Genomic DNA, 25,188 nt, shown 5'->3' on the forward strand with positions numbered 1-25,188 from the left:
AACAGTATCATACAGATATTGTCTGGAGAGCCGCTATAAATCAGACTTGGCACAACAGTTTTTATTCAATCAGTCATCAGCCCCTGGATTCTATAAAGGTCGCTCAAATTTGGCACCCAAATTTATGTGCGATCTGGGGATGGGCGCCCAACCTAATTGATTAACGAGCCAATTAACATCAATAATTGGGCAGTAACAATCAATTATTAATGATAATTGGTGCCAATTAGGGGCTGCGCACACATCTGGCTACGCACTTTCTGTGATGCTGCATGCCCAAATTCCATAACATGTAACCCAAAAAGGTGGGTGGCCATGAGAGGGGCATGGGCGGGTCAGGGGGCATTCTCAAAAGATGTGTGCAGTGTTACAGCATTCCGGGGATCTGCGCCCAGCTTGCGCACCAGGATTTACACCAGGTTTCAGTTAGTGTAAGTCCTTGTGCAAAAAGTTGGGCATGGGAATCCCTGCTAGGCACTATTCTTTGAAGGGCGTTCATCCTGTAGTGCCCTCTATAGAACTGAGTGCTGATTTTTCCTAGCACCTATTTTTCAGCGACATTCACTGAATTCGGCCCCATATGGATATGACAAAGTAGCAACTACAGTAACACAAATGGGTGTGGGATTACAAAGCATACAGCCACAACTCAAGCTTAATCCCCACGTATCACTATGAAACTCTAATATATTTCCAATGAAAAAGGAAGGAAAAGCCTCAAACCCAACAAGGTTTATAGAGCTATGTCGATCTGAAAAGATCCTTACTTTATCCTAGGCAAAAACCTTCCAGAATAGTAAAGTAACATCATTTATAAGCACAGTGCTCAAAAAAATTTTTTTAGAAAGGCACTTATCTTATAAATAAATGGGGCAAGGCAGCATTTTGAGACATCCACCACATGCCGTCTCTGTGCTCCATTTATTTATAAGATAAGTGCCTTTTTAAAAAAAACTTTTTTTTTTGAGCATTGTGATTATAAATGATGTTAATTTACTATTCTGGAAGGTTTTTGCCTACCTCAAAGTAGCAACTTATTTTGGTGTTTTTTAATTTTTTTATTTATTGTTTCATATTCAGATCTTATTACAGACACAACACAGCGGAGACGACAACAAATCAGTGGTGCACTAAAGTCCTTCAATAAATATTTTCAAGGAAACACAACTCAAAACAGGCCGCGTTTCAGCTTGAAAGGTCTTTCTCAGGAGTCTATTTAGAAACAAAATTGTCTGTACATAAATAAATAGTTATAGATAACATATAAATTGGTACATAAATAACATGCAAAGAGAAATGTATTTGTATAAAAACATGAGCATCAATGAAATTCTGTAAGATAGGCACATTAAAAACTCAATATCAAATTATACATAAAAATAATTGAAGTAAAACTACATAACTTAAAATTGCAAAAATTAAAATGACATAAATGAAATTGCAAAACCAAAATAGCATAGTTTTTTAATGTGCATATCTCACAGGCACTCTTCAGCTGTTCATAATGTACAGGTATTATGTTTCCATGAAGGCTAGAGAGCGGTCTGATTCAAAAGAGTGAGATAGACACAAAAAGGAGAAGGAAAGCCCCAGATCTGAAGATTTTCCAGACTGAAACCAAGAGTCACGTTGTAAATATTTCTGAAATCCTTCTGGTTTGCCCATCATTCATCCTTCCTTTCTACCCAATCAACCAACAAAATGACATCAACAGGCACCAGAATTACACTTTCAACCACATGGAACTAAGGGTTTTCACTAGACTTAGGAAACAGAAAACAGAATACAGTTTGAGTTAGTGGTCGATGCCTGGAAAGCCCTCGCGAGGGAGGTGATAGGGACAAAAACAGTGATGGAATTCAAAAAGGTGTGGGATGAACACAGAGGATCTCTATTTAGAAAATGGATGTGTGTGGATGTGTGAGGGACGCTTGGATGGCAACTCTGGATGTGAAGATCTAAGGCCGGTGCTGGGCAGACTTTGCAGGTCTGTGATTTTCTTCATGGCAATCCAGATTAGGATGGACTGGAAAGGGCTTTAACGGCAACTTCGGTAGCCGGAACCGAGGACGGTGCTGGGCAGACTTTTATGCTTTGATGGCAACTCCAGTAATTGGAACATAAGGACAGAGACGGGTGGACTTCTACAGTCTATGTCCCAGAAACACCAAAGAAAGACCGTGATCAAGTATATAATAATCGTGTTCATTGTTGATTTAATCATGAATTGTTAACGAGTGTGACTGTTGGGCAGACTGGATGGATCCTTCAGGTCTTTATCTGCCATCACTATGTTCCCACTCTCTTCCCTTCTCCTTCTTTATTTATTTTTGGGCTTCTTTTACAAAGCCGCGCTAGCTATTCTCACGCAGCAAACAAGAGGAAGCCCATGGGAACTGAATGGGCTTCCGCTCATTTGCCACACTGGAAATCGGTACCGTGGCTTTGTAAAAGAGGCCCTTAATATTTAACTCTTGCTTTTCCAGGGGTAGTTCAAAGCAAATTACATTCAGGTAAATGGGTAGCTCCCTTTTCTCTAGAGAGCTTCCAATCTAATCTCCCTGTGTACGAAGCCTTGCTAGCAGCTGTCGGTGCGGTAATGCCAGCACAGCCTCTGGCGCAGCTTTGTAAACAGGGAGGTAAGTTTGTAACTTGAGGTAACAGAGGGTTAAGGGGCCCCTTTACTAAGGAACGTAGATGCCTACGTGTGTCCAACGCATGCCAAATTGGAACTACCACCCAGCTACCACATGCCCCAGGCGGTAATTCCATTTTTGATGCGCACGCGGTAGAAAATATTTTCTATTTTCTACTGCGTGATCCTTAATCGGCAGTAATCGGCAATTTATGCGCGCTGGACGCTTACTGCCCAGTTAGCGCGTGGTAGTACGGTCTCAGTCTGAAAATGGACTCGCACTGGTTTTAATTTTGCCGCTCTAATCACTAAGCTACTCCTCCACTCCTGTTGACTGCTATAGTAGTAGTAATGAATTATTGGTGGTAAGAGAAGAGAGGAACATCAGGAAGAAAGACAGGGAGGAAGAAGGGAAGAAGAGAAGTTCACACTTGCCCGGCCAGCGGTCTGCGAACGTCCACCTGGGGCCTGGTTTCCTGTGATCCCAATGGAATCTGGCAATTGTGCTGCAAGGACAGAATTTTGTGGTCCTTGCTGTAGCATCATAGGAAATCAGGTGCAGTGTATGATAAATGGACCTTTTACATACAGAATCTCAAGAACAGAATCTAACTGGAGTGGAGGAGTGGCCTAGTGGTTAGGGTGGTGAACTTTGGTCCTGGGGAACTGGGTTCGATTCCCACTGCAGGCAAGGGCAGCTCCTTGTGACTCTGGGCAAGTCACTTAACCCTCCATTGCCCCAGGTACAAATAAGTACCTGTATATAATATGTAAGCCGCATTGAGCCTGCCATGAGTGGGAAAGTGCGGGGTACAAATGTAACAACAACATGGAATGTTGCTACTATTGGAGATTCTAGATGGAATGTTGCTACTATTTGAGATTCTACATGGAATGTTAATGTTGCTATTCCACTAGCAACATTCGCAGGCTTCTGTTTCTGTGAGTCTGACTCACAGAAACAGAAGCCTGCGTGCTGCAAGGGCAGGCTTCTACATGGAATGTTGCTAGTGGAGGAGTGGCCTAGTGGTTAGTGTGGTGGACTTTGGTCCTGGGAAACTGGGTTCGATTCCCACTGCAGACACAGGCAGCTCCTTGTGACTCTGGGCAAGTCACATAACCCTCCATTGCCCCATGTAAGCCGCATTGAGCCTGCCATGAGTGGGAAAGCGCGGGGTACAAATGTAACAAAAATAAATAATTACTGCATTTGATCCTTTTGGTATTACTTACCTGTAGCAACTGAAGACTCGCCAGCTGATGCATCTTCAGACTCTTCATCTATAAAAACAAATATTTCATATATTATTTACCAATGGTGTCTAACATGTTATTTAAATCTGAATTTAAAAAACTGTCCTTATGACTGTTAGACCTCAGCTGAAAAGTGACAGGGATAGCCACTTGGTTCAGTCCATAAAGAAAGGTGCTATGGCAAAGTTTCATTCTGCTGCCCAACGAGGTCTGCACCATGGACATGATAAGTTTGAAATGTGGGAAGAAGGGAAGAGGGCTGGTATTACTGATGAGACCCCAGTAAGTCCAATAGCCATGCTCCTTCCATCCATCGAGGGCTAGCAAGATTCGAGTGTCAAGCAAACATGTTTGGAATGGTGTGTGTTATAAAGTGACATAAATTGAAAGGAGGAATGGAAGATGAGCAAGTAAAAACTGATTGGAATAAAGAAGGCAAAACAAGGAAAATAGGGGTCCTTTTACTAAGGCGTGCTGAAAAATGGCCTGCGGTAGTGTAGGTGTGGATTTTGGGCTCGCACAGATCCATATTTCAGCGTGCCTGTAAAAAAAGGCCTTTATTAATTTTTGCCAAAAATGAATGTGCGGCAAAATAAAAATTGGCCCAATTTTGGGTCTGATACCCTACCGCCAGCCACTGACTTAGCGCTAAGGTCTCATGTTTAGCCAGGCAGTAATGACCTACGTGCGTCAGATGCCACTTGATGTGCTTAACTGACGCGTGTCAGAAAATAAAAATTATTTTTTCGGATGCGCGTAACGGTCACGCGTCAAAAATGAAATTACCACAAGGGCCATGCGATAGCCGTGCGGTAACTCCAAATTAGCACACGTTAGGCGCATGTAGGCGCCTATGCGGCTTAGTAAAAGAGCCCAATAATGTGATAATTGAATGCATCTCAAAATCTGTATACAACAAACTGAAAATATAGCTAAAAAATTATGAGTCTGATATTCATCCAGCGGCAGTGAGCGTTTTGCAACATCACTACTAAGGAGGAAATGCTTTCTGCTCTAGGTAACGAAGGGCTGAGTGGTATGCGCTTATCTCCCTGTTCCTGGGCTGCAGCACTAGGTATATGCATGAGTGCTTATCACTCCTTGGGCTTCAGGACCAGGTATATATTTGTGTGTCCAGTATGCCTCACTCTTAGACTTACCAACCAGGAACACAAAAAGGTCAGCACGCACATTCCTGAATCTCCACTACCCCAGTTGCAAAGGACTTAAATATAAATCAACATATGCATCCAGCTTTTCCTACATTAGCACGCAACTATGGAATACATTACCAGATGCCATAAAAACAACGCACGACCTAACAATCTTCCGAAAATTACTAAAAACCAACCTGTTTCAAAGGCATACCACAGTGATCCATCCTAAATACCAGACAACGAAACTCTTCCAGAACTAGACAAAACCGAACTATCTATACCTGACTGCTTCAGTCACTCTGTCACTAACGAACGTTAACACACTACCACCTTATTTCTCACGCCGAAATGAATTGATTATCTAATTTAATCTATAATTTACTCTACCATCTATGTACTTAATGCAATACCACTTTGTATTTCTCATTCCGGAAATGGCGATCGCCACTACGGCATACTGTAAGCCACATTGAGCCTGCAAATAGGTGGGAAAATGTGGGATACAAATGCAACAAATTAATAAGACAGGTGGGTGGATGTGTTGGTGCCCTTTGCTCTCAGTAATAAAGGAACAGGAGTGTGTGGGAGGGTGGGTGGGTGCACTGTGCTCTGAGACTCCATGACTGGGTCAGGGGATGGAGGTGAGAAAGGGAGTGGAAAAGAGATGACAAAGGCAGGAACAGTAAGAAGAGGGGCAAAAACGGAATGAGAAAATTAGAAGGTAAGAGAGAAGAGAAAGGAAGGGCTGATAAAGGTAGAGAAGAGTATATCTGAAGGAAGTGGAACTGAAGAGGGTGTGCCACACATACAGATCACTTCGCCACCCTTCAGGGTGCAGATATTGGGATAATTGAGAGAAGGTTATCTGCATCATCCTTGGTAACTATGCTCTCTGATGCCCAGTGGCGTTCCTAGGGGGGGGGGGGCGGTGGGTGCGGTCCGCCCCGGGTGCACGCCGCTGGAGGGGGGGTGCCGCGCGCGCCTGTCCTCCGTTGTTCCATGCTTCTTCTCTGCCCCGGAACAGGTTACTTCCTGTTCCGGGGCAGAGAAGAAGCATGGAACAACGGAGGACAGGCGCGCGCGGCCCCCCCCCCCTCAGCGGCATGCACCCGGCGGGGGGGGGGGGTGTTCCTTCGCGGGGGGGTCCTTTTGCGGGGGGGTCCACGCTGCATCGGGGGGGGCGCTGCACCCAGGGGGTGGGACGCACCGGCGATCCGCCCCGGGTGCCAGCCCCCCCAGGAACGCCAGTGCTGATGCCTTCCTTCCCCACATCTGAAATCACTGAAAGAGCCAGAAATGCCCCCCCTTTCCCCTTCACTCTTCTCCAAGGAGGACTCCACCCCCTTCCAACCCTCTCCATGATTTGACATGCCCTATGTGATCCTACAAGTGAAAAGAAATTGGGGGGGGGGGGGGACCTCAGTATAAACTCTTTGAAATATCAGGTTTATAGTTTTACCTGTAAAATATTGGTAATAGATCATAAAATAATAAGATAGAACGGGTCTTATGCATTTAGTAGATGTAAAGCACAGAGAAGTTAAAAACAAAAAAGGACTTTTAGCACGTAGTTAGGAAGGCGCCAAAATATGGCAAACAAGATCTATTTTCTGGGTGTGCACCAAGATGCAGTATCTACTGGATTGTGATCACAGATTATAGTATTTATTTATTTTAAAAATGTATACCCTGCTTTACTACTAAGCGGTTCACAGCAGAACATTCACAATAAAATACAGATAAAACAACATAAAATACAAAAACAAATAAATCCTAGTACAACATTACCTGTACTATTGAGACCTCAAAATTATCAGACATTACAAGCCTGGAGAAAAAGATATTTATTTATTTATTTTTATTTTATTTATAGCAGGTCTCTGCCCTGAATAAGGCAGGTACAAATTAAGGTAAGGTTTACACATATGTTTGTCTTGTTGGGCAGACTGGATGGACCATGCAGGTCTTTTTCTGCCGTCATCTACTATGTTACTATGTTACTATTTATACCCTGCTCTTTCCCACTCGATAGCAGGTTCAGTGCGGCTTACAAGGTATGGTACAGAGTATCACAGAGATAAAACAAAGTATGGTACAACGTGTTACAAAGGTAAACCAGTTATAGAAAGTAGGACAATAGGACGAGACGTGGGGGAGAGGATTGGAGTATGGGTGGTGCTAGTGGTGTGGATTAGGTTCGAGATTTAAGTTGGGTTGTTGGGGTAGGCTTGTTTTGAGATCTTTCTTAACCTGCCTCAAAGACGTGCAAAATCTTAACAGATCTGGGAGAGAATTCCATAGTAATGGACCTGCCACAGAGAATACACGTTTTATTGTTTCTGCATAGTGAATACATCTCAAGTCTGGTACTTTTGCCTTGTTACCATTACATGTTCCCAGGGACCTAGTTGACGTCTGAAATGTTATTACATCAGAAAAAAAAAAGGGAAAAGCTCCATTTAACCCTTAAAACATGAAAACTAGCACCTTAAACTGTACTCGGTATCTTACAAGTAACCAGTGCAAAACTTGCAACATTGGTGACACATGATCATACTTCCCCAAATGCCCAATCATGCGGGCAGCTGCATTCTGAATTATTTGTAATGCAAGTAAAGGCTATTACAAAAATCAAGTCTAGACAACATTAAACTCAGTACAAGGATCCTAAATTCACATGATGCAAGCACTGGTCTCAACTTTGCGACTCAGTGCAAATAATAAAAACACATCTGAATGACTTTCGTCACTTGATTCTGAAAAGAAAGATCACGGTCTAACTGCATATTAGTCTTCATCCAAGATTCAATGCACTTCATGGAATAATTGACCTCTATAGAGACATCATCACCCACTGATACAGGGGGAAAAAAATTGTACGTCGTCAGCATACAATGTATTACGAACCCAGAAAACTGGAGCATATATATCCACCCAGATCACAGCACGCATTGCAAATTTTCAACCCGTCTGTATTCTAGATTGATATCTTAAAGTTAAATCGTAAAACACAGCTGTATCAGTACAGTTTTCTTGAAGGGTATGATTCATGCCCCTGAGAGATGCCTTCTCTTGTACGCTCTATGGATCACCAATCCCACAGCTGTAAAATGGTGCTTACACAAAAGGAAGAGAACAATCATTTTTTCTAAACAATTTAAAAAAGGCAGCCTGTACTCATTTGTAGCACTACACATCTATATGCAAATATTTCAACATAAGCAAACACTGTAAAGATTGTAAGCCCTCTGGGGATAAGGACATTTACCTACTTCCTTTCCTTGAATGTAATTTGTTTACAATTACTACTGAAACAGGTCTGAGCTAAATCCAAATAAAAAAAAATGTGTATTAACCATGATGAAATAGCACTACATTTATTGGGGTCGATATTCAAAGCAATTTAACCTGTCAGAAACGACGCCTGGCCCATTAATCGCCTGTTCAGAGCTAACCACTCATTTTCAGTGATACCTAAAGAATTAGGACTAGATTCTATATATCACACCTAAAAATCAGTGCTGAAACCAAATACATCTAGGCGTAATCAATAAAGTATGCATAAATTTAAGCGTACTTTATAGAATAGACCAAGTGCCCAACTGCCCAACTAAATTTAGTGGTAGGCAGTTACACCAAGTAAAACTTGGTGTAAATGCCGACACCTAAATTAGGCACAGACCGGGTGTATTCTATAACAATGCACATAGATTTTTGAAAAGCCCATGACCCGCCTATTCTACATCCATGGCCACGCCCCCTTCTCAACTACGCGACTTAGAATTTACGCGCATCACATTTTAGAATACACTTAAGACAGTTGTGTGTGTGTGTCCCGATTCTTCACCAGCCTTTCCAATGTCTCCCGCAGGCCGGGGACGTCACCTGCACTGCTTGTCTCAGGCATCTGTCACTACCTTCTCAGCTTTGCTGTCCTGTTCGCCTGCCTTAATGAATCTCAGCGAGTCAAGACCTGATTTTGGACTTTTCCTTCCTTCCTCCTCTTTTTTGCTTTCATTTCACTGCCTACATATTTATTTAAGACTGTATTTATATTCCCTTCCCTTCCTTCCTTTCTCTATTCCTTCTACCCCTCAATTCTCATTGTAATTATTTCATTGGTTCATTGTAAGCCGCTTTGGGGCTGCTAAACTGCGGCAAAAGGCGGGGTATAAATGACCTAAATAAATAAATAAATTATAATTAATGCAATTAGTGTCAATAATTGCTTGTTAATTGGCAATTATCAGTACTGACTGGCTTGTTAACTAATTAAGTTGCATGTGCAACTCCAGAATATGACTGCATTTCTTCGTGCAACTTAAGTGGCACTATATAGAATCTGGGAGCTAGTGCCACTGAAAATGTCTGGTTAGTGCCTAACACAAAACTGGCTATTTTGGGGGCATTCCAGGGACAGCACTTGGCCGGTTAAGCGCGATATTCAGCACTTAACCAGCCAAGGTCACCACATAAATAGAACCTCATAAAAGTCAGTCCTATTTTATGCGGTGCACCATAGCCGGTTAATTGCCAAATATCGCACTTTGGGGCCCTTTACAAAGGTGTGTTAGGCACTATGTGCATGCAGTGAAAACACCTAAAGGAAACTACCGCCAGGCTACCATGCCCCCGGCAGCAATTTTAGATTTGACGTGCACCCATAATGCCTGGATGATTTATTTATTTATTTCCTCCCACGCATGTAGTTTCCGACGGTAATCTGCAGTTGGCGTGCGCCGACCGGTCACCACTTGTGTAGCGTGTGAGCCCTTATCGCTAGATCAATGGGTGATGTTAAGGGTTCAGGCCAGTTTTGAACATGCGCCATTTCAGTTTTACTGCATGCCCTTTTCCCGTCCCATTTTTTAAAAAAAACACTTTTTTTGCAGATGCGGTTAAAAGTGGCTCGGCGCACGCCCAATACACACGCCGACACTACCGCAGGCCACTTTTTACCACGGCTTAATAAAAGGACCCCTTAAACGGCTATGGTTTAGCCAACTCTGTAAACCCAAAAAATCAATGCTGGAGCCTGGACATAGCTCGGCATGGAATTTCCAAGCATAATGCTGTCGGTGGTCAGCAAAACGCTAAGCATCACCGGCTGAATACCAGTCCCCTTATTTTTTCCTTTGTTTCAGTGATAATAGTGGTATAATGAGCTCATTGCTGCTGAAATCATTTATTAAAGTGTACCCTGCTTCCTTTATTTTGCTTTTCCTGCTCCACTGTCCCCTTAGCCTATCAAAAAGGCATTCCCAATGTGTTAGTGATGACCAACTGTTACAAATGACTTGTGTCAAGCAGTAGCATTCCTGGCCTGGATGGCACCCGGGGCGGATCGCTGATGCGCACCCCCCCCCCCCCCCCCCGCTAAATGACACCTCCCCCCTCCGGCGAAATGACACCCCCCCGGGTGCACGCCGCTGGGAGGGTGCCATGGCGCGTGCCTGCTCCGAGTTCGCTAACTTCGCTCATTCGCTGCAACTCCCTCTGCCCCGGAACAGGAGTTAGCGAACTCGGAGCAGGCGCGCGCCGCAGCACCCCCCAGCGGCGTGCACCCGGTGCGGACCACCCCCATCACCCTCCCCCCTTGGTAGGCCACTGGTGTCAAGATACCATGAAACATAATGTGAGGTTCATTTTGTATTGCTCTGTTGGATATTGCATTACTTGTCAATAAAGACTTCATGCAAATAAAAAAAAAAAGGCATTCCTAGGCAAGACCCAACATGCTAAACAGAAGGTAGCCAGAAATGCAGGAATACAAAAATGAGATGAGAGTAATGAAAAGGAATACTTTAAAAAAAATGTTTGTTTCATGCACCCGTAATTTTTAAGTGTTGTTCACCCATGAAGGACTACTTCAGTTACACTGTCAAGTCTGTTATATCAAAATACAGCTTGTAAATTTTGGTCATCCTAGCCAGCCTTTGGTTGCATAGGATAACTTGTCAATTTCACATTAAAGAAGTGCATCAAAACATAATCTTAGCTGTAGTCCTTCAATAAAAATATAATTTAGAAAAGTTCACAACATCTTTACCAGAATGGGGGAAATACTAGAGGTTCTTCTAAAAACAAGTTGATTGGGAATCATTACCTCACTTGCCAGGAAAATGCTATTTTAATACTAGGGGGAGAGGAACTCTCAAGGATTCTCTCTCCTCCCAAGAAGAAAGGTTGCATTGTCTTCTTAGCCAAAAACAAGTTTCAGTCAACTTAATTATGTAACACTGAGTTAGCTATGATCTGCTACCACGTAACATGTAGCTTATGCAGAGCTTAATTTCAAGACATAAAGAAACTGGAACTGTAGAGTGGGGAGACAAATGCACTCTCTTTCCCAACACACATTTACATGCACACAATTTCACTGCCCTCTTTCTTACCTCATTATCCTCCCCCATATGATTCCCCACTTCCCCTGCCCCCGTGGTCCTTGTTCCTCTACCCCCGTTCAGTAATCCTAGAGTCCACCCATTTCACCCTTCAATCCCTGATAGTCCTTGAGAACCTCATCCCTCAGGCCTCCAATTCCCAACCCTGGCCAGAAGCTCATCCTTTCCCTCCTTGGCCAGTCAGCCATAGGCCTCCTCTTTGAGTCAGAGTCAGATGCTCTCCTCTGTCTCAAGGAATGGGGGAGAATGGCCACATTTCCCGCTCATCTCAACCTCCTCAGATAAAGTTGACCCAGGAAAAACATGCAACCTGGTTTTTGCCTTCTCAGTGAGGGAGCAACAAGGCTGCGCTGTGCTCTCTCTCTCTCTTCATTCTTCTCTCCTCCACCCAATCTCTCCCATCCCTTCCTAACCCACAGCCCTGCTAATCTCCTTATTCACACTATTCCCACCTCCACTCTGAACAGCTCACTTTCCCCATTCTATCCAAATGCTTCACTCACAGCCTGACCTCCCTACTCTGATCTTCTTATTCACATCTCAAGGTCCTACCCAATGCCCTCATTCACTTTTCTCCTCCCTCACAAACAACCTACTCTGATCTCCTCAATCATGTTCCTGCTCCCATTCCATATTCCATAGCTCACTCTACCCTCTCTCCAGCTCCCTTGCTCACTCTTGCCTCACTACTTTCCCTCAATCGTTTCAGTGTTGTCAGTCCAAGGGATGGGTACAGGAGGATATAGGGTCAGATCAGAAGACTGAGAGATAAGGGAAATAACAATGTCAAGAGTATGACCCGGTTGATGGGTACAATAAATAATATGTTGGGTCAAGGATAGATCTGAGAGAGGATCTAGAAAGCCAGAGGTAAAAGAGGATTGAGGGGTATCCAGATGGATATTCAGATCCCCAAGAATGATGGGGTTTGAAGAGATAATAGTTACCTGTGCAATGAGAGAGTATAAATAAGCAGCAGTTTGAATCGAATTGGGAGGAGGCACATATAGTAATAGAAAGTCTAGTGGGGAGTGAAAGGATATCTGGAAGAGTAGGTATTCAATAGGAGGAGAGGCCAGGAGGGAACAAACTTGAAGTCAAAAAGAGGAGCGATGGAGTACAGCTAAGATACCTCCCATCTTGTGGGGGAGGTGTGCATAAAGAAATAAGTACGCTGGGGATAGAGACTGAGGTAGGAAAGTTCTGAGTCAGAAAGCCATATTTCTGTTTTAAAAAGCAGATCAAACCAGTTTAACTGAAGTAGGTCCTGGATGAGATATTGTTTGCCCCTTATGGAGCAGATATTCAAGAGACCAGTGTGGAGAGAATCAGGGATAGACTGTTGGAGATGTAAGATGGAGCTAGAGCGTGTTAAGGTAATATTGACAAGTTGTCTAAATTGTTGAGGGGCACTACGATATACCAAAGAAGGTCTATGACCCCAATGAGATGGTATAAAATGAACCGGGGGCATGAAACTAAGGAATCAGGAGTAGTGTGGGAGACGGTAACACTGGTTACCTGTAGGAAGAAGAAACCTAGCAATAGCAAACTAGTTTTAATCACATCCTGAGATTGTCCTCCCAGTTTGCTATTGCTAGGTTTCTTCTTCCTACAGGTAACCAGTGTTTTGGAGTTGCTTGCATTGAAATGGCAGTAAGTGAGGGGATCCGAGGAAGGGAGAGGAGAGTGAGGGTTGAGGAAGAGCCAAGAGTCATGCAACATTTACAAGGAAATATTAAAAATAAGGTTCCATGGCAGCCAAAAAATTAAACATCTCTTTTCTTGAAATATGATTTCAATGTATCTTGTTGCGTCAAAAAGGAATCTACAAGAGTGACTCTAGTTTTAATCACATCCTGAGATTGTCCTCCCAGAGTCACTCTTGTAGATTCCTTTTTGACGCAACAAGATACATTGAAATCATATTTCAAGAAAAGAGATGTTTAATTTTTTGGCTGCCATGGAACCTTATTTTTAATATTTCCTTGTAAATGTTGCATGACTCTTGGCTCTTCCTCAACCCTCACTCTCCTCTCCCTTCCTCGGATCCCCTCACTTACTGCCATTTCAATGCAAGCAACTCCAAAACTACCGAATGCTCTGCTGCCTCCACAGGATAGAGTACCAAAAATAGAGTAGAATATCAAGTTAGTGCGGGCTAAAAGATTTTTAAATGAAAGAAAGAAAGAAAGAAAGAAAGAAAGAAAGAAAGAAAGAAAGAAAGAAAGAAAGAAAGAAAGAAAGAAAGAATCCGTTCTACCTCTAGCTCTGCTCCACTTCTGCACAAGAAGCAGAACTGATTCGGACCTCTCGTTCTGCTTTATTGCCACGGAGGAACTAACACACACTTACACCACTAGCTCTGCTCCACTTGCTCAAGCTCCAGTAAAAAGAAGGCAGAACATTCTAGGTCGCTACACCAGAAATTAAGCCCAGGGTAACAGACACAATAAAGGGATGAATCAGCACTAGCTGAAGGCTTGAAAACTGGCACTCTTAGGAGTTTCAAACTTTAACTAAAGCAACCTCTTATGCAGTGTGTTCTTTGCTCTGCAGCATTTGTTTCAGGATCACCTCCTCCCTTCCTATTCCTGCAGGACAGGAAAGAAGTGGGGATGCAACAGGAGGGAAAGGCTAGATTAGGAAGCAGAATGGCTTTTCTGTTATGTCTGCCGCAGGCCATTCTTTTTTTCTGCAGGCTGCCTGGAGGGGAGGGTTTGGAACAGGCTCCGCCTCCTTATGTTCTGCCTCTTGGGCCTGGAAAAGAAAAGAAGTGGCAGAATGGCACTATCCCAGAAATTAAACCCTGAGTGTATCATGCTGCATGAATCAATATACATTCTATCGAACTGATACATTTACTAATGCTGCAAATGTATTGAAGATGGTCAAAATGGTATAAATGGTCTTTTTCAAAGGGAAAAGTAAGATTTATATAATCCATTACCACTGTCATAATTTTCAAATAATTGATTTCAAATATACATTTTCATATAGATCTTTTTTTCATTTAATATTTATTCATTTAACTACTACACCCAAACTGATGTAGTAGAAATAGGGTGAATGATAACTAGAAATCCTATATGGTCATCATAAAGGATACAAACCACTATTTAAAGAATTATAATAAAGATGAAAAAAAATAAGAGCATGCACTAAGACAGTCCCTTTTGCTAAATACGCCTCCTAGCTATGAAGCCCATCACCTCTGAAGGTGCATCAAGTTTATGTAAATAAAATTTAAATAAAACTACCTTGTCTGAAAGGATCCTAGTTGAATGAGCTGGATCACAGTACCTATATTCAACATTTCTATATTTCACTACACATTTCTAGAGAAAATTCAGCCAGAAACTTAACTGCAAAACCCTAGGCTTTAACAAGTAAATTCTTCCTCCTTAGTCATCAGGGCACACTATAAGGCCCGTTTTGAACAGGTGTCTGACAGGCTGACCCAAGAGGAAAGGAGCAAGAGAGGGCTAGACATTTATGCACATCAAAAATGTAAATAGCACTTCTTTAAAATAAGCACCTCAATCTATCAAGGGTTTGATCACTTTGAGTAGACTGTCAGAATCAAACAACATATTTGATTTGAAAGCAGTGTTGTGTTTTAATATAGCCCTTTTATTAAAAAGCATGCGAGTATCACAAATGTAAATGAATCAAACTGCACATATTTTGCAGGACAAAAATATATGAGGCTTTTTACAAAGCTGCAGTAAACACTAACGCATGCTTACCGCAGCAAAAAAATGGCGTACTTCACAAGGTACACTGAAGTTTCCCGTACTAATTTTGGCATGTGTGCATGCTACCCACGTGCTAAAAAAAAAATAAAATTTATATTGGGGTGCAGGGGCGCGTCTGGGGACAATGAGAGGGCGTGTTCTGCGCTAATCTGTTAAAGCAAGTACATTGATGCATGCTAACCAATTACCATGTGCTTAGCGCGTAAGCACTTTCATGCGCCAATTTGTTTTAATGGCCATATGCTAATGGCACAATTAGCGTATTGCCATTAATACAAAAAATAGAAAATAAGGTCATTTTACCCCAGCAGTAAAAATGGCCCCTAAGTTATTTTCCCTAAAATGTCTTGATGGTACTTTAAGCTGTGCTTTCAGTTCCTACAAATAACAGTGAGACTGCCTAAGATCCTCTTGTAAAATAAATGAATCCTTACTTGATTTTTCTGAATGCACATGTGACTCCTCAGTATCTAGAGAGAGAAAAATGTAACAGTTATATGTACTGTACTAATAAATCGGAGGTTAGTGATACAAACACACACAAATGACATATGCCTTTTCCTCACAACTATGCAATTTACTGAAATTATTTTACAATTCTTCTTGTTTTGCTACATTTCCTGTCAATTTTTATATGTAGCATCTTATGCATTCTTATAGCGACTCCTATAATTTAAAGACCTAGGGGTCCTTTTTACCAAGCTGCAGTAAAAGGAACCATGCAGTGGTGTTGGCACACGCGGTGACATTGGCACAGGGGTTTGCCGTGCACTGAGGCTCCCTTTTATTGCAAGTGGGTAAAAGGGTTTTTTTTTTTTAAACATAAATGGCCGTGTGGTAAGTTAAGCACTTGCCACGCGGCCATTTCCTGAGGGAACTCTTAGCACCTCCTATTTAGGAGCTGGAGTCGGATTCGGGTATTAGAAAAATAGAGGAGTCGGAATCAAACGTTTGATGTACCAACTCCACAGCCCTGGTTAGGCGCTCATTTTTCTGCACGGATCGAAAGTAATTTTCTAAACTGGTGATAACAATCAATAGGCTTATCCAAAAATAGAACATATCAAATCATATGTCAACCAGTATCATAAATAAATATCAAAAAGCAAAAAAGACGAATCTCTAAATGCAAAAAAAGAAGAAGAAATGAAAATAATGGAAAAAAATTATTAAAGCAATGGAAAAAATTATTATATATGAAAGACCCCATCAGTAATCCAAATACATATAAATATATACCATATCCATAGTACTAAAACTCATAATAAGTAGCGTGAGTGACAAAAGAAGCAATGGGATGCAAGTTCTAATGTTTAAAAATGCTACAAAACGGACCTCTGTAAAATCAAAAGTAAAATTTGAAAAGGAGACAAAGAATGTCTATCACACCATAACAGCTGGAGGATGTCAAAAAGAAACGCAAAAAAAAAAAAATACCCAAGCATCATTTTCACAGCCTTTGTTTATTTGTTCCAATACAAAGTATTCCTAGGATTGTGCTGTGCATGAGCTTCTGAAAACACATAGATCTTTTAGGTGTCTGGAAAATTGATGTACAATATAGCAAGTCAGGGGCAGCAGAACACCTTTTCGGTTGGAGAGGCCAAACAAACCAGTCCCCCCCAACAAGCTCTCTCCTTTCTGATGCTGTCTATGTGGAGAGTTCTTTGGATTATTCTTATACTGGTTCAATGACAGAAATCACAAACTGCATGAAGATGGATTTCTCTAGAACCGAAAGACCTACAAAAACTCTACACTAACAAGTTCCAGTAAGTAAGTCAGTGTAGAAGAGATCAGATGATTCTGCCACTGGCTTGATAAAAGTTAGGGATTACACTATAAATGACAAATTTCCCAATTCCTTAAGTTTCTCCAGTCTTCTACTGAGTTTCTTGATGGGCACAACAACCAAAGACCGTAATTGGACATTTCCTAACTCTTCCTCTTCCTCTCTAAGTTCCCCCAATGTATTTTCCACACAATATGGAAAGAAAGATCACAAAAAACATACACTATCCAAGGAATGACAACTAACAAAAATCCACACATCATCAAACTTAGCAGACCCATACCAAAATATCCAAGGGGGCTACATCAATGCTAGGTCCGCAGTCAACAAAACAACAATATATCAGACTGGAATTCGTCAGAAAACCTCGACCTAATTTTCATCAATGAAACATGGATCTGCGATCAAAAGGACCTCATAATCCTGGACCTCTGTCCTCCAGGATATAAAATCAACCACTGGACCAGAATGGAAAAGAGAGGAGGAGGCATAGCTCTAATCTATCGAGACCAATTCACTACCGAAAACATTGCCAAATCCATAACACCCAAACTTGAAATTACCTCGATTAGAATCCATAACAAATCCTTGGTCGATCACCTGAACTGCGTCTTGTTTTACAGACCACCTGGTAACTGGAACGACAGCCAACCCATCTTTACAGACTTCATTTCAACTACCCGTGTAAACAACTCCAACACACTCCCAGGCGACATCAATCTTCACCTAGAAGACCCCAACTCTACCAACGCATGTGAATGTAAGAACTTCCTACACTCCTGGGATCTCAAATGGCCTCACATGCAAGCTACCCACACCAAAGGACACACACTAGACCTCCTATCACACAATTTGTCCACAGATATCAAATGGTCAGAAACACCTTGGACCGACCACTACAAACTGAACTTATCACTAAATTGGCGGAAGAAGAGATTAAACTGCATACCAGAACAAACATCATACAATACGAGAGGGCAAATAGACCCAAAAGTATTCTGGCAACAGATATACGACAACAAATGGACAGCACGAACGGACTCCATACATTACCTTACTCACTGGGATGATAGATGTAGAAGCGTATTAAATGAAAGAGCACCCTTAAAGACAAGAGTATCAAGAAGACAAAACTCGATCCCATGGTTTAACGACGACTTTAAAAACTCAAAACACAATCCAGGAAACTTGAACGAGCATGGAAAAAGAGAAAAGATGAACATACACTCAACGCATGGAAACAAATACATAGAAAATACAAATATGCAATAAGACAGACCAAAAGGTACTACTACAAAACTAAAATAGGACTGGATTATAAAGACCTGAAGAAACTATTCCAACTTGTAAATAAGCTATTAGACACCACTCCAATCACCAAAACCAACTCAGACATCCCATCCGCTGACAAACATGTTAATTTCTTTAATGAAAAAATAACAAAATTACGTATTACACTCCCTCAGCACAACATTGACATCGAAAACTTCATTAATGGTTTGGACCTAACTCCTGACGGATGCCCAGCTGACCGAACCAGGATAACATTTACTCCCCTCACCACTGAATCAGTTACACAAGCAACTCACAGGTTCGCCAACACCCACTGTAAACTGGATACCTGCCCCAGCTATCTACTGAAATCCGCCCCTGAACGCTTCACAGCAGACCTCACATCCCACCTAAACTTTATGCTACAACAAGGTCTCTTCCCCGAGGAATATGGTAACATACTACTCACCCCAATACCAAAAGACACAAAGAAAACCACAAATGATCTCACCAACTACTGCCCAGTTGCATCCATCCCACTAGTAGTCAAACTGATGGAGAGCTTGGTGACCAAACAGCTCACCGACTACATGGACAAATTCTCAATTCTACACGACTCACAATCAGGATTCTGTTCCCACCATAGTACTGAAACTGTCCTAGTCACTCTCCTGACCAAATTCAAGCAGGAAATAGCTACAGATAAAAGAATACTTCTTCTCCAAGTCGACATGTCAAGCGCATTTGACATGGTAAACCAGAATATACTAATAAGACTCCTTGCCCACTTCGGGATTGATGGTAATATACTCAATTGGATCAAGGGTTTTCTAACCTCCAGAACATACCAAGTTATATCAAATACAAACATATCATCATCGTGGAAAGCAGTCAGCGGAGTACCTCAAGGATCACCACTGTCACCAATACTCTTCAACATATTGATGATCCCACTGGCAAAGTCCTTATCCAATTAAGGCCTCAACCCATTCATCTATGCAGATGATGTTACAATCTACATTCCTTTCAGACATGACTTGTCAGAAATAACCAATGAAATCAAAGCAGGTTGATACCATGGACTCATGGGCAAACTCATTCCAATTGAAACTGAACACTGAAAAAACACATTGCCTCATCCTCTCATCTCAACACAACCAGAACAAACTCACAACCATAACCACCCCAGAGCATACCCTCCCTATCTCAGACAGCCTCAAAATACTGGGCGTCGCACTCGACCGCAACCTCACTCTTGAGAGCCAAATAAACTCCGTAACAAAGAAAATGTTCTACTCAATGTGGAAACTTAAACGCGTAAAACCTTTCTTCCCGAGGGAAATATTTTGAAACCTAATACAATCAATGGTTCTAAGCCATGCAGATTATTGAAATGGAATCTATGCGGGATGTAAAGAACAACTCACTAAAAAAAACTCCAGACCACCCAAAACACAGCGGCCAGACTGATATTTGGTAAAACACGTTTCGAAAGTGCCAAACCCCTCCGAGAAAAGCTACACTGGCTTCCAATCAAAGAACGGATCACCTTCAAAATCTGCACCCTGGTCCACAAAGTTATCTACGGTGTAGTCCCAGGATACATGATAGACCTTATTGACTACCAACCAGAAACAGATCCAGATTATCTCATACATACCTAAACCTCCACTACCCAACTTGCAAAGGACTCAAATACGAAACAAGCTACGCATCAAGTTTCTCCTACATAAGCGCACAAATATGGAACGCACTCCCAAAAGCTGTGAAAACAATCCACGACCACCTAAACTTCAGAAAATCACTAAAAACCAACCTCTTCAAAAAGGTCTACCCTACAGACACAACGTAAGTCCCCACATCCAGCCACACAACTAAACCAATGATCGTACTGGACAATATCCAACCTCCCTCCTTTCGACCCTAACGGAGCCTAGAATACACCTACCTATTCGAACACAACACAACCATGTATCTGTTCTCTACCGGATTTGGCAAACGCCTTTACGGTACTGTGTAAGCCACATTGAGCCTGCAAATAGGTGGGAAAATGTGGGATACAAATGTAACAAATATATAAATAAAATAAATTTACATCCATTAAATTTGATCAAACATATTACATTGCAGACTAAGGAAAGTAACAGAAAAGGCTTGGAATTCTAATTCTAGAATTTATTTAAAGATAGAAAGCAATGCCCCAAAGAAACAAGAAAAGTCAGAAAATACCGTAATTAAGACCTACCTGATTCACTTTCTGAGGAACTTCCAGAACTTTCCTCTCCTTATTTAAAAAAAAAAAAACACATTCCATAAGCCATTACGACAATAAAGCAAGAACACATACAATTAACAAACACATTGAAGTGTGCAGATGTATCTGCACTACCTTTCACCAATAAAAACACAGTAGGTTTTGCATTTGTATGTCTAGTACACCAAACATTTATAAGCATGTTTGAAATCATTATTGATAATAATTTACAGGTCACTATTCAGCCACCATGGTCAGCATTTTTTTATGTTTCAATATTTTTATTGATGACATAATACAAAGGCAATAAACCATATAATTACACATTTAAACAACGCAATAGTAACCTCTCGTGTTTCAAAGTTAAAGAACGTGCAGATCAGCCATCAGATTTGTGGTTTAACAACTTTTTCTCCCCCCCCCCCCCCACCACTCAAGTTGTTATGCTTCTATAGAAACTTAATGATATTAGCATACATCATCCAGAAACTTCCTTATATCAGAAGGTAACACCATGGAACATATTGAAACATGGGTAATATAGACAATATGAAATCCTTATTAACAGAACCAGAACTTGTCTTTAAACTCTCTAACCCAAAACTCTTCTTCCCTATCTCCCAGAACCTCCCCCCTACCCTCCCCGAGCATTGCTCAGATTCAAATTCCCTTCACTGGTTCCAAGGAAGTCTATTCAAAATATGACTTCTCGCCTTAGGCGAGATAGTGTTTATGTATGCCCCCCTTATTGCTAGGAACCTCCGCTGCCTTCCCGGTGACAGACCCATGCCCCTCTAGATTCCCATGTCAATAATTCATGAAGTCGATTCCTCCAGTGCCAAAAGGAGGGTGGGCAATCACTAGTCCAGTAAAGGAGGATGCATTTTTTTCCCAATATGCAGGCCTTTCCAAGAAACAATTTCTCCCCCTTTGTGGATCCCATCCAGAGCCTAGGCACGCTAAATACAACTCTTTCAAAGGTTAAATTTATTGTGCACCCCAGCACTTTGGTCAAGTATTTGCCAATTGCCAACCAGAATAGTGATATTGGCCTACATTGCCAGATCCCATGAAAGAAGTTTGCCTCCTGCCCTGAAAGCTTGTCTCTGAGAGAAATATGCTCAATGGATAGTGCGAAAGTGACACTCCTGTAATTCTGCACTGTGTACCATGGCCACCCCACTCTGAAGAGCTGATGATATCAGTTGTGCAGAAATGTCTTTGCCCGACTCTATACTCCAACTATTTGCTACCTCTGTCAAATCCCGCTCCATTGAGAGCCTACCCAATTTGCCATAAAACCAGGACACTGAAATTTGCCCCGCAGCATCTCCTTCTAATAATTCTCTTAATTGTCTCCCGAACTGTGGGCGTAGGGTCAGCATTTTTTTTAAATGCTGGTTGCAGCAGTCAAAAAATATCTGGATATTGAGCACCGCTATCTAAACAGTGGCTGGCACTGAATATCCAGATAAGGTGGTCAGCATCAGAGCTTATCCGCATAATGGCAATATTCATTCTACTATCTGCAAAACATTCAGATAACTTAGGACAGACTACTGTCTGTCCTAAATTATCTGGATGCCAGAAGGAATATCGTCATCATCCAGATAAGTTTCAGACCTGTAAGGATTTTCAGAGATGTTATCCAAACAGTGTCTCTGAATATCACAATCAGCACCTCTTATCCAGTTAGCAGGTGCTGTTACCCCAGATAAGTGCTTTTGAATACTGACCCCTTATTCTTTTTAGCTGCCTTTTCACAAAAAAGAAACCTCAAGGTACAGATCATTAACAAAATGAGTGGAGGAGTGGCCTAGTGGTTAGGGTGGTGGACTTTGGTCCTGGGGAACTGAGTTTGATTCCCACTTCAGGCACAGGCAGCTCCTTGTGACTCTTGGCAAGTCACTTAACCCTCCATTGCCCCATGTAAGCCACATTGAGCCTGCCATGAGTGGGAAAAATGCAGGGTACAAATGTAACAAATAAAAACACAACATACAAGAAAAATATATATTCAGATGCATTTATGAGGTGAGCAGCTGTACCAGTCACACCATTGTATTTTTTCAAATAATTTTGGCCACTTAAATGATAACTTTTGTATATTTCTAAACTGTAATCCGCTTTGAAGACAATGGTAATAAGGTGGATAACAAATACTAACATAGTATAGTAACTTTGTCCACTTCAGTCACTAAACAGTCAAAGTTAACAGTATGGTTTAAGGTGGCCTGGGACCATAGCTAAAATTTAACCAGTAAGAAACGAAGTCTTCAGGGGGGATCCTTTCACTAAGCTGTGGTTAAAAGAGGCCATTGTGCACCCTTACTTGGGTCTTTCCCGCACACTACGGCCATTTTTACTGCAGCAGTAAAATGGTCATCTTCTATTTTTTCAATTAATGGCCATGCGCACCAAGGGCATACAGGGTCGACGTCGTCCTCATCGGCACTAAAGAACCACAATGCTGAGCATTGGGGGAAGCCAAAGAAGCATGCATTGGTCCTCTTTCACACACATGCAGAGAGCTCTGGGGTATCGGCCTTGCCAGTACCCAAGAAGCACCAGCATCAGGAGGAGCGCTCTGCCTCTTTGGAAGAGGTGCCAGTACGCACCAAGTGTTCTCCCCCCCCCCCCCCCCACCCCAACCACCACCCAAAAAATATCTCAGCTGGTGGGAAAACACTTCTTTCCACCTTGGCAGTCTGCAGTAGGCATGCGCTGAAAACTGAGCATGCGCAGGAGCCAGTATCGTGGAGAGTAGCGTTTTCGTTACCATCAGGGGGAAGTCTTCAGCTGGCCGAACTTGGGATCCCCACCAGCTACTTTTAAACATGTGCTTCTGTTGGGTGGGCCTGAGACCTAAGTGGGTGGGCCCTGGCCCACCTGTGGCTATGCCTGCCTTTGCCGATGCCTTCCTTTGATGAGTAGTACCAAGCCATAATCAGGGAGGAGCTGGTGCAGGTACTGCAGCTGCAATTCGCTCAGGCATCGAGGGCACTTGCGCCAACTGCAGATCAGCCCCACATTCTTCCTTAGGCTCCATCCATGCCTGTGAAGAGAACTTCGACATCAGTGCCTCGAAGAAAAATGATTTGTAGTAGTAGTAGTAGTAGAAGGGTATCAACATTGACATCGGCCCAGCCAACACCACTCTCGATGTCAGAGGAGGAAGCTTCCCCGGAGTCTGAGGGTAGGACTGCAGCTCGGTGCTCTTCGAGGGTATAGGGATGTACATACTCTTATGGCTGCATCTCTGACATGGAACCAGCCATTCAGGAGAGGTTGGTAGATGCAGTGGCATAGCTACGGATGGGTCTGGGTGGGCACAGGCCCACCCATTCTTGGCTCAGGCCCACCCAGTGGCGGCACCCCACATCAACATCTCTACTACTACTACTACTACTATTTAGCATTTCTATAGCGCTACAAGGCGTACGCAGCACTGCACAAACATAGAAGAAAGACAGTCCCTGCTCAAAGAGCTTACAATCTAATAGACAAAAAATAAATAAAGTAATTCAAATCAAATCAATGAATGTGAACGGGAAGGAAGAGAGGAGGGTAGGTGGCATCACGGCATCTGCCCACGCATCGCTGAACCCCATCCCTTCCTAGTGTACCTTACAGGCATCCCTGTCACCTGCAATGGTTTAATTATTGCTGCCTGCGCTGGCCCTGCAGGCTTCCACTGGCCGGGTCTCGCCCTCGCTTTCATCTTTTCCTGTCTGGCAGGACCTTGCCGATGGAAGCCTGCAGGGCCGGCACAGGCACCAATAATTGAATCACTGCAGGTGCCGGGGATGCCTGTAAGGCACACCAGGGAGGGACGGGTTCAGCAACAGGCGGGCAGATGCCAGCACACTGCAGAGGAGGAGTTGTTGATGTGGGGTAGGAGAAAAAATCTATACTTTCTTTTATATCTCGAGGGGGGGCTATGGAGTGCTGTGCCGTGGAAGGGCCCATCAAAGTTAGCTCTGGGCCCATCCAAAATACTGGGAAACTGGGTCTGCTTATGCCATTGGGTGGATGTACCTCGCCAAGGAGACAATCTTTTTAGGGACAAAGTGGAGGAGGTCACTGATCTCATCATGAAACATGCTGATACCATCTAGTCTCTGTCTCAGCAGCCTCCAGCTGCAGCCTCTTCTTCTAGGAGGTTTACAAGTGTGCTCAGACGGAGACCCTACTACTCTCAAAGGCATAGGTTTCCGCCACCTTTCTGCTCTGCCCAGAACCCCCAGTCCACCATTCTTGGCCTCATCAGTCCTGACACAGAAGTCCCAACAAGCTCCCCAATCAAATTAGGAGAGTAACTTTTGACTGGCTCCAGGAGAGCATAGCCGCAGTACAAGTAACCTTCCCGGATGGCCTACCAATAGGGGGGGAGGCTGAGTTTTTTATATCAAATGTGGCGCCTTATAACCTCGGACCCATGGGTTCTTCAAATAGTCCGTCTCGGTTATGCACTACATTGGCGTCAGACACCACCAAATTACCCACCGAGAGCATCTTACATCAGCTCTCGGCACAGGTACTTGTAGAGGAAATCTCCGCCCTTCTACAGACCAAGGTGATCCAACCCATGCCACCCGGGGAAGAAGGGAAGGGATTCTATTCCAGGTACTTCCTTGTGTCCAAGATAACAGGAGGATTTCG

The 25,188-nt window shown here is 42.7% G+C and overlaps 1 protein-coding gene across 1 annotated transcript in view; it reads right to left on the minus strand.

Moving 5' to 3' along the window:
• Window positions 1–25,188, minus strand: part of LOC115478369 — a 112,754-nt gene that overhangs the window by 67,434 nt on the left and 20,132 nt on the right. Inside the window, exons 4-6 of the mRNA XM_030215670.1 lie at window positions 20,518–20,556; window positions 15,643–15,678; window positions 3,869–3,916 (exon numbers count right to left, since the gene is read on the minus strand). Of these exons, the coding sequence (XP_030071530.1) occupies window positions 3,869–3,916; window positions 15,643–15,678; window positions 20,518–20,556 (123 nt within the window). The remainder of the gene's footprint in view (window positions 1–3,868; window positions 3,917–15,642; window positions 15,679–20,517; window positions 20,557–25,188) is intronic.

This window comes from Microcaecilia unicolor, chromosome 10 (genome assembly GCF_901765095.1).
Source record: "Microcaecilia unicolor chromosome 10, aMicUni1.1, whole genome shotgun sequence".
Classification (NCBI taxonomy): Eukaryota; Metazoa; Chordata; class Amphibia; order Gymnophiona; family Siphonopidae; genus Microcaecilia; species Microcaecilia unicolor.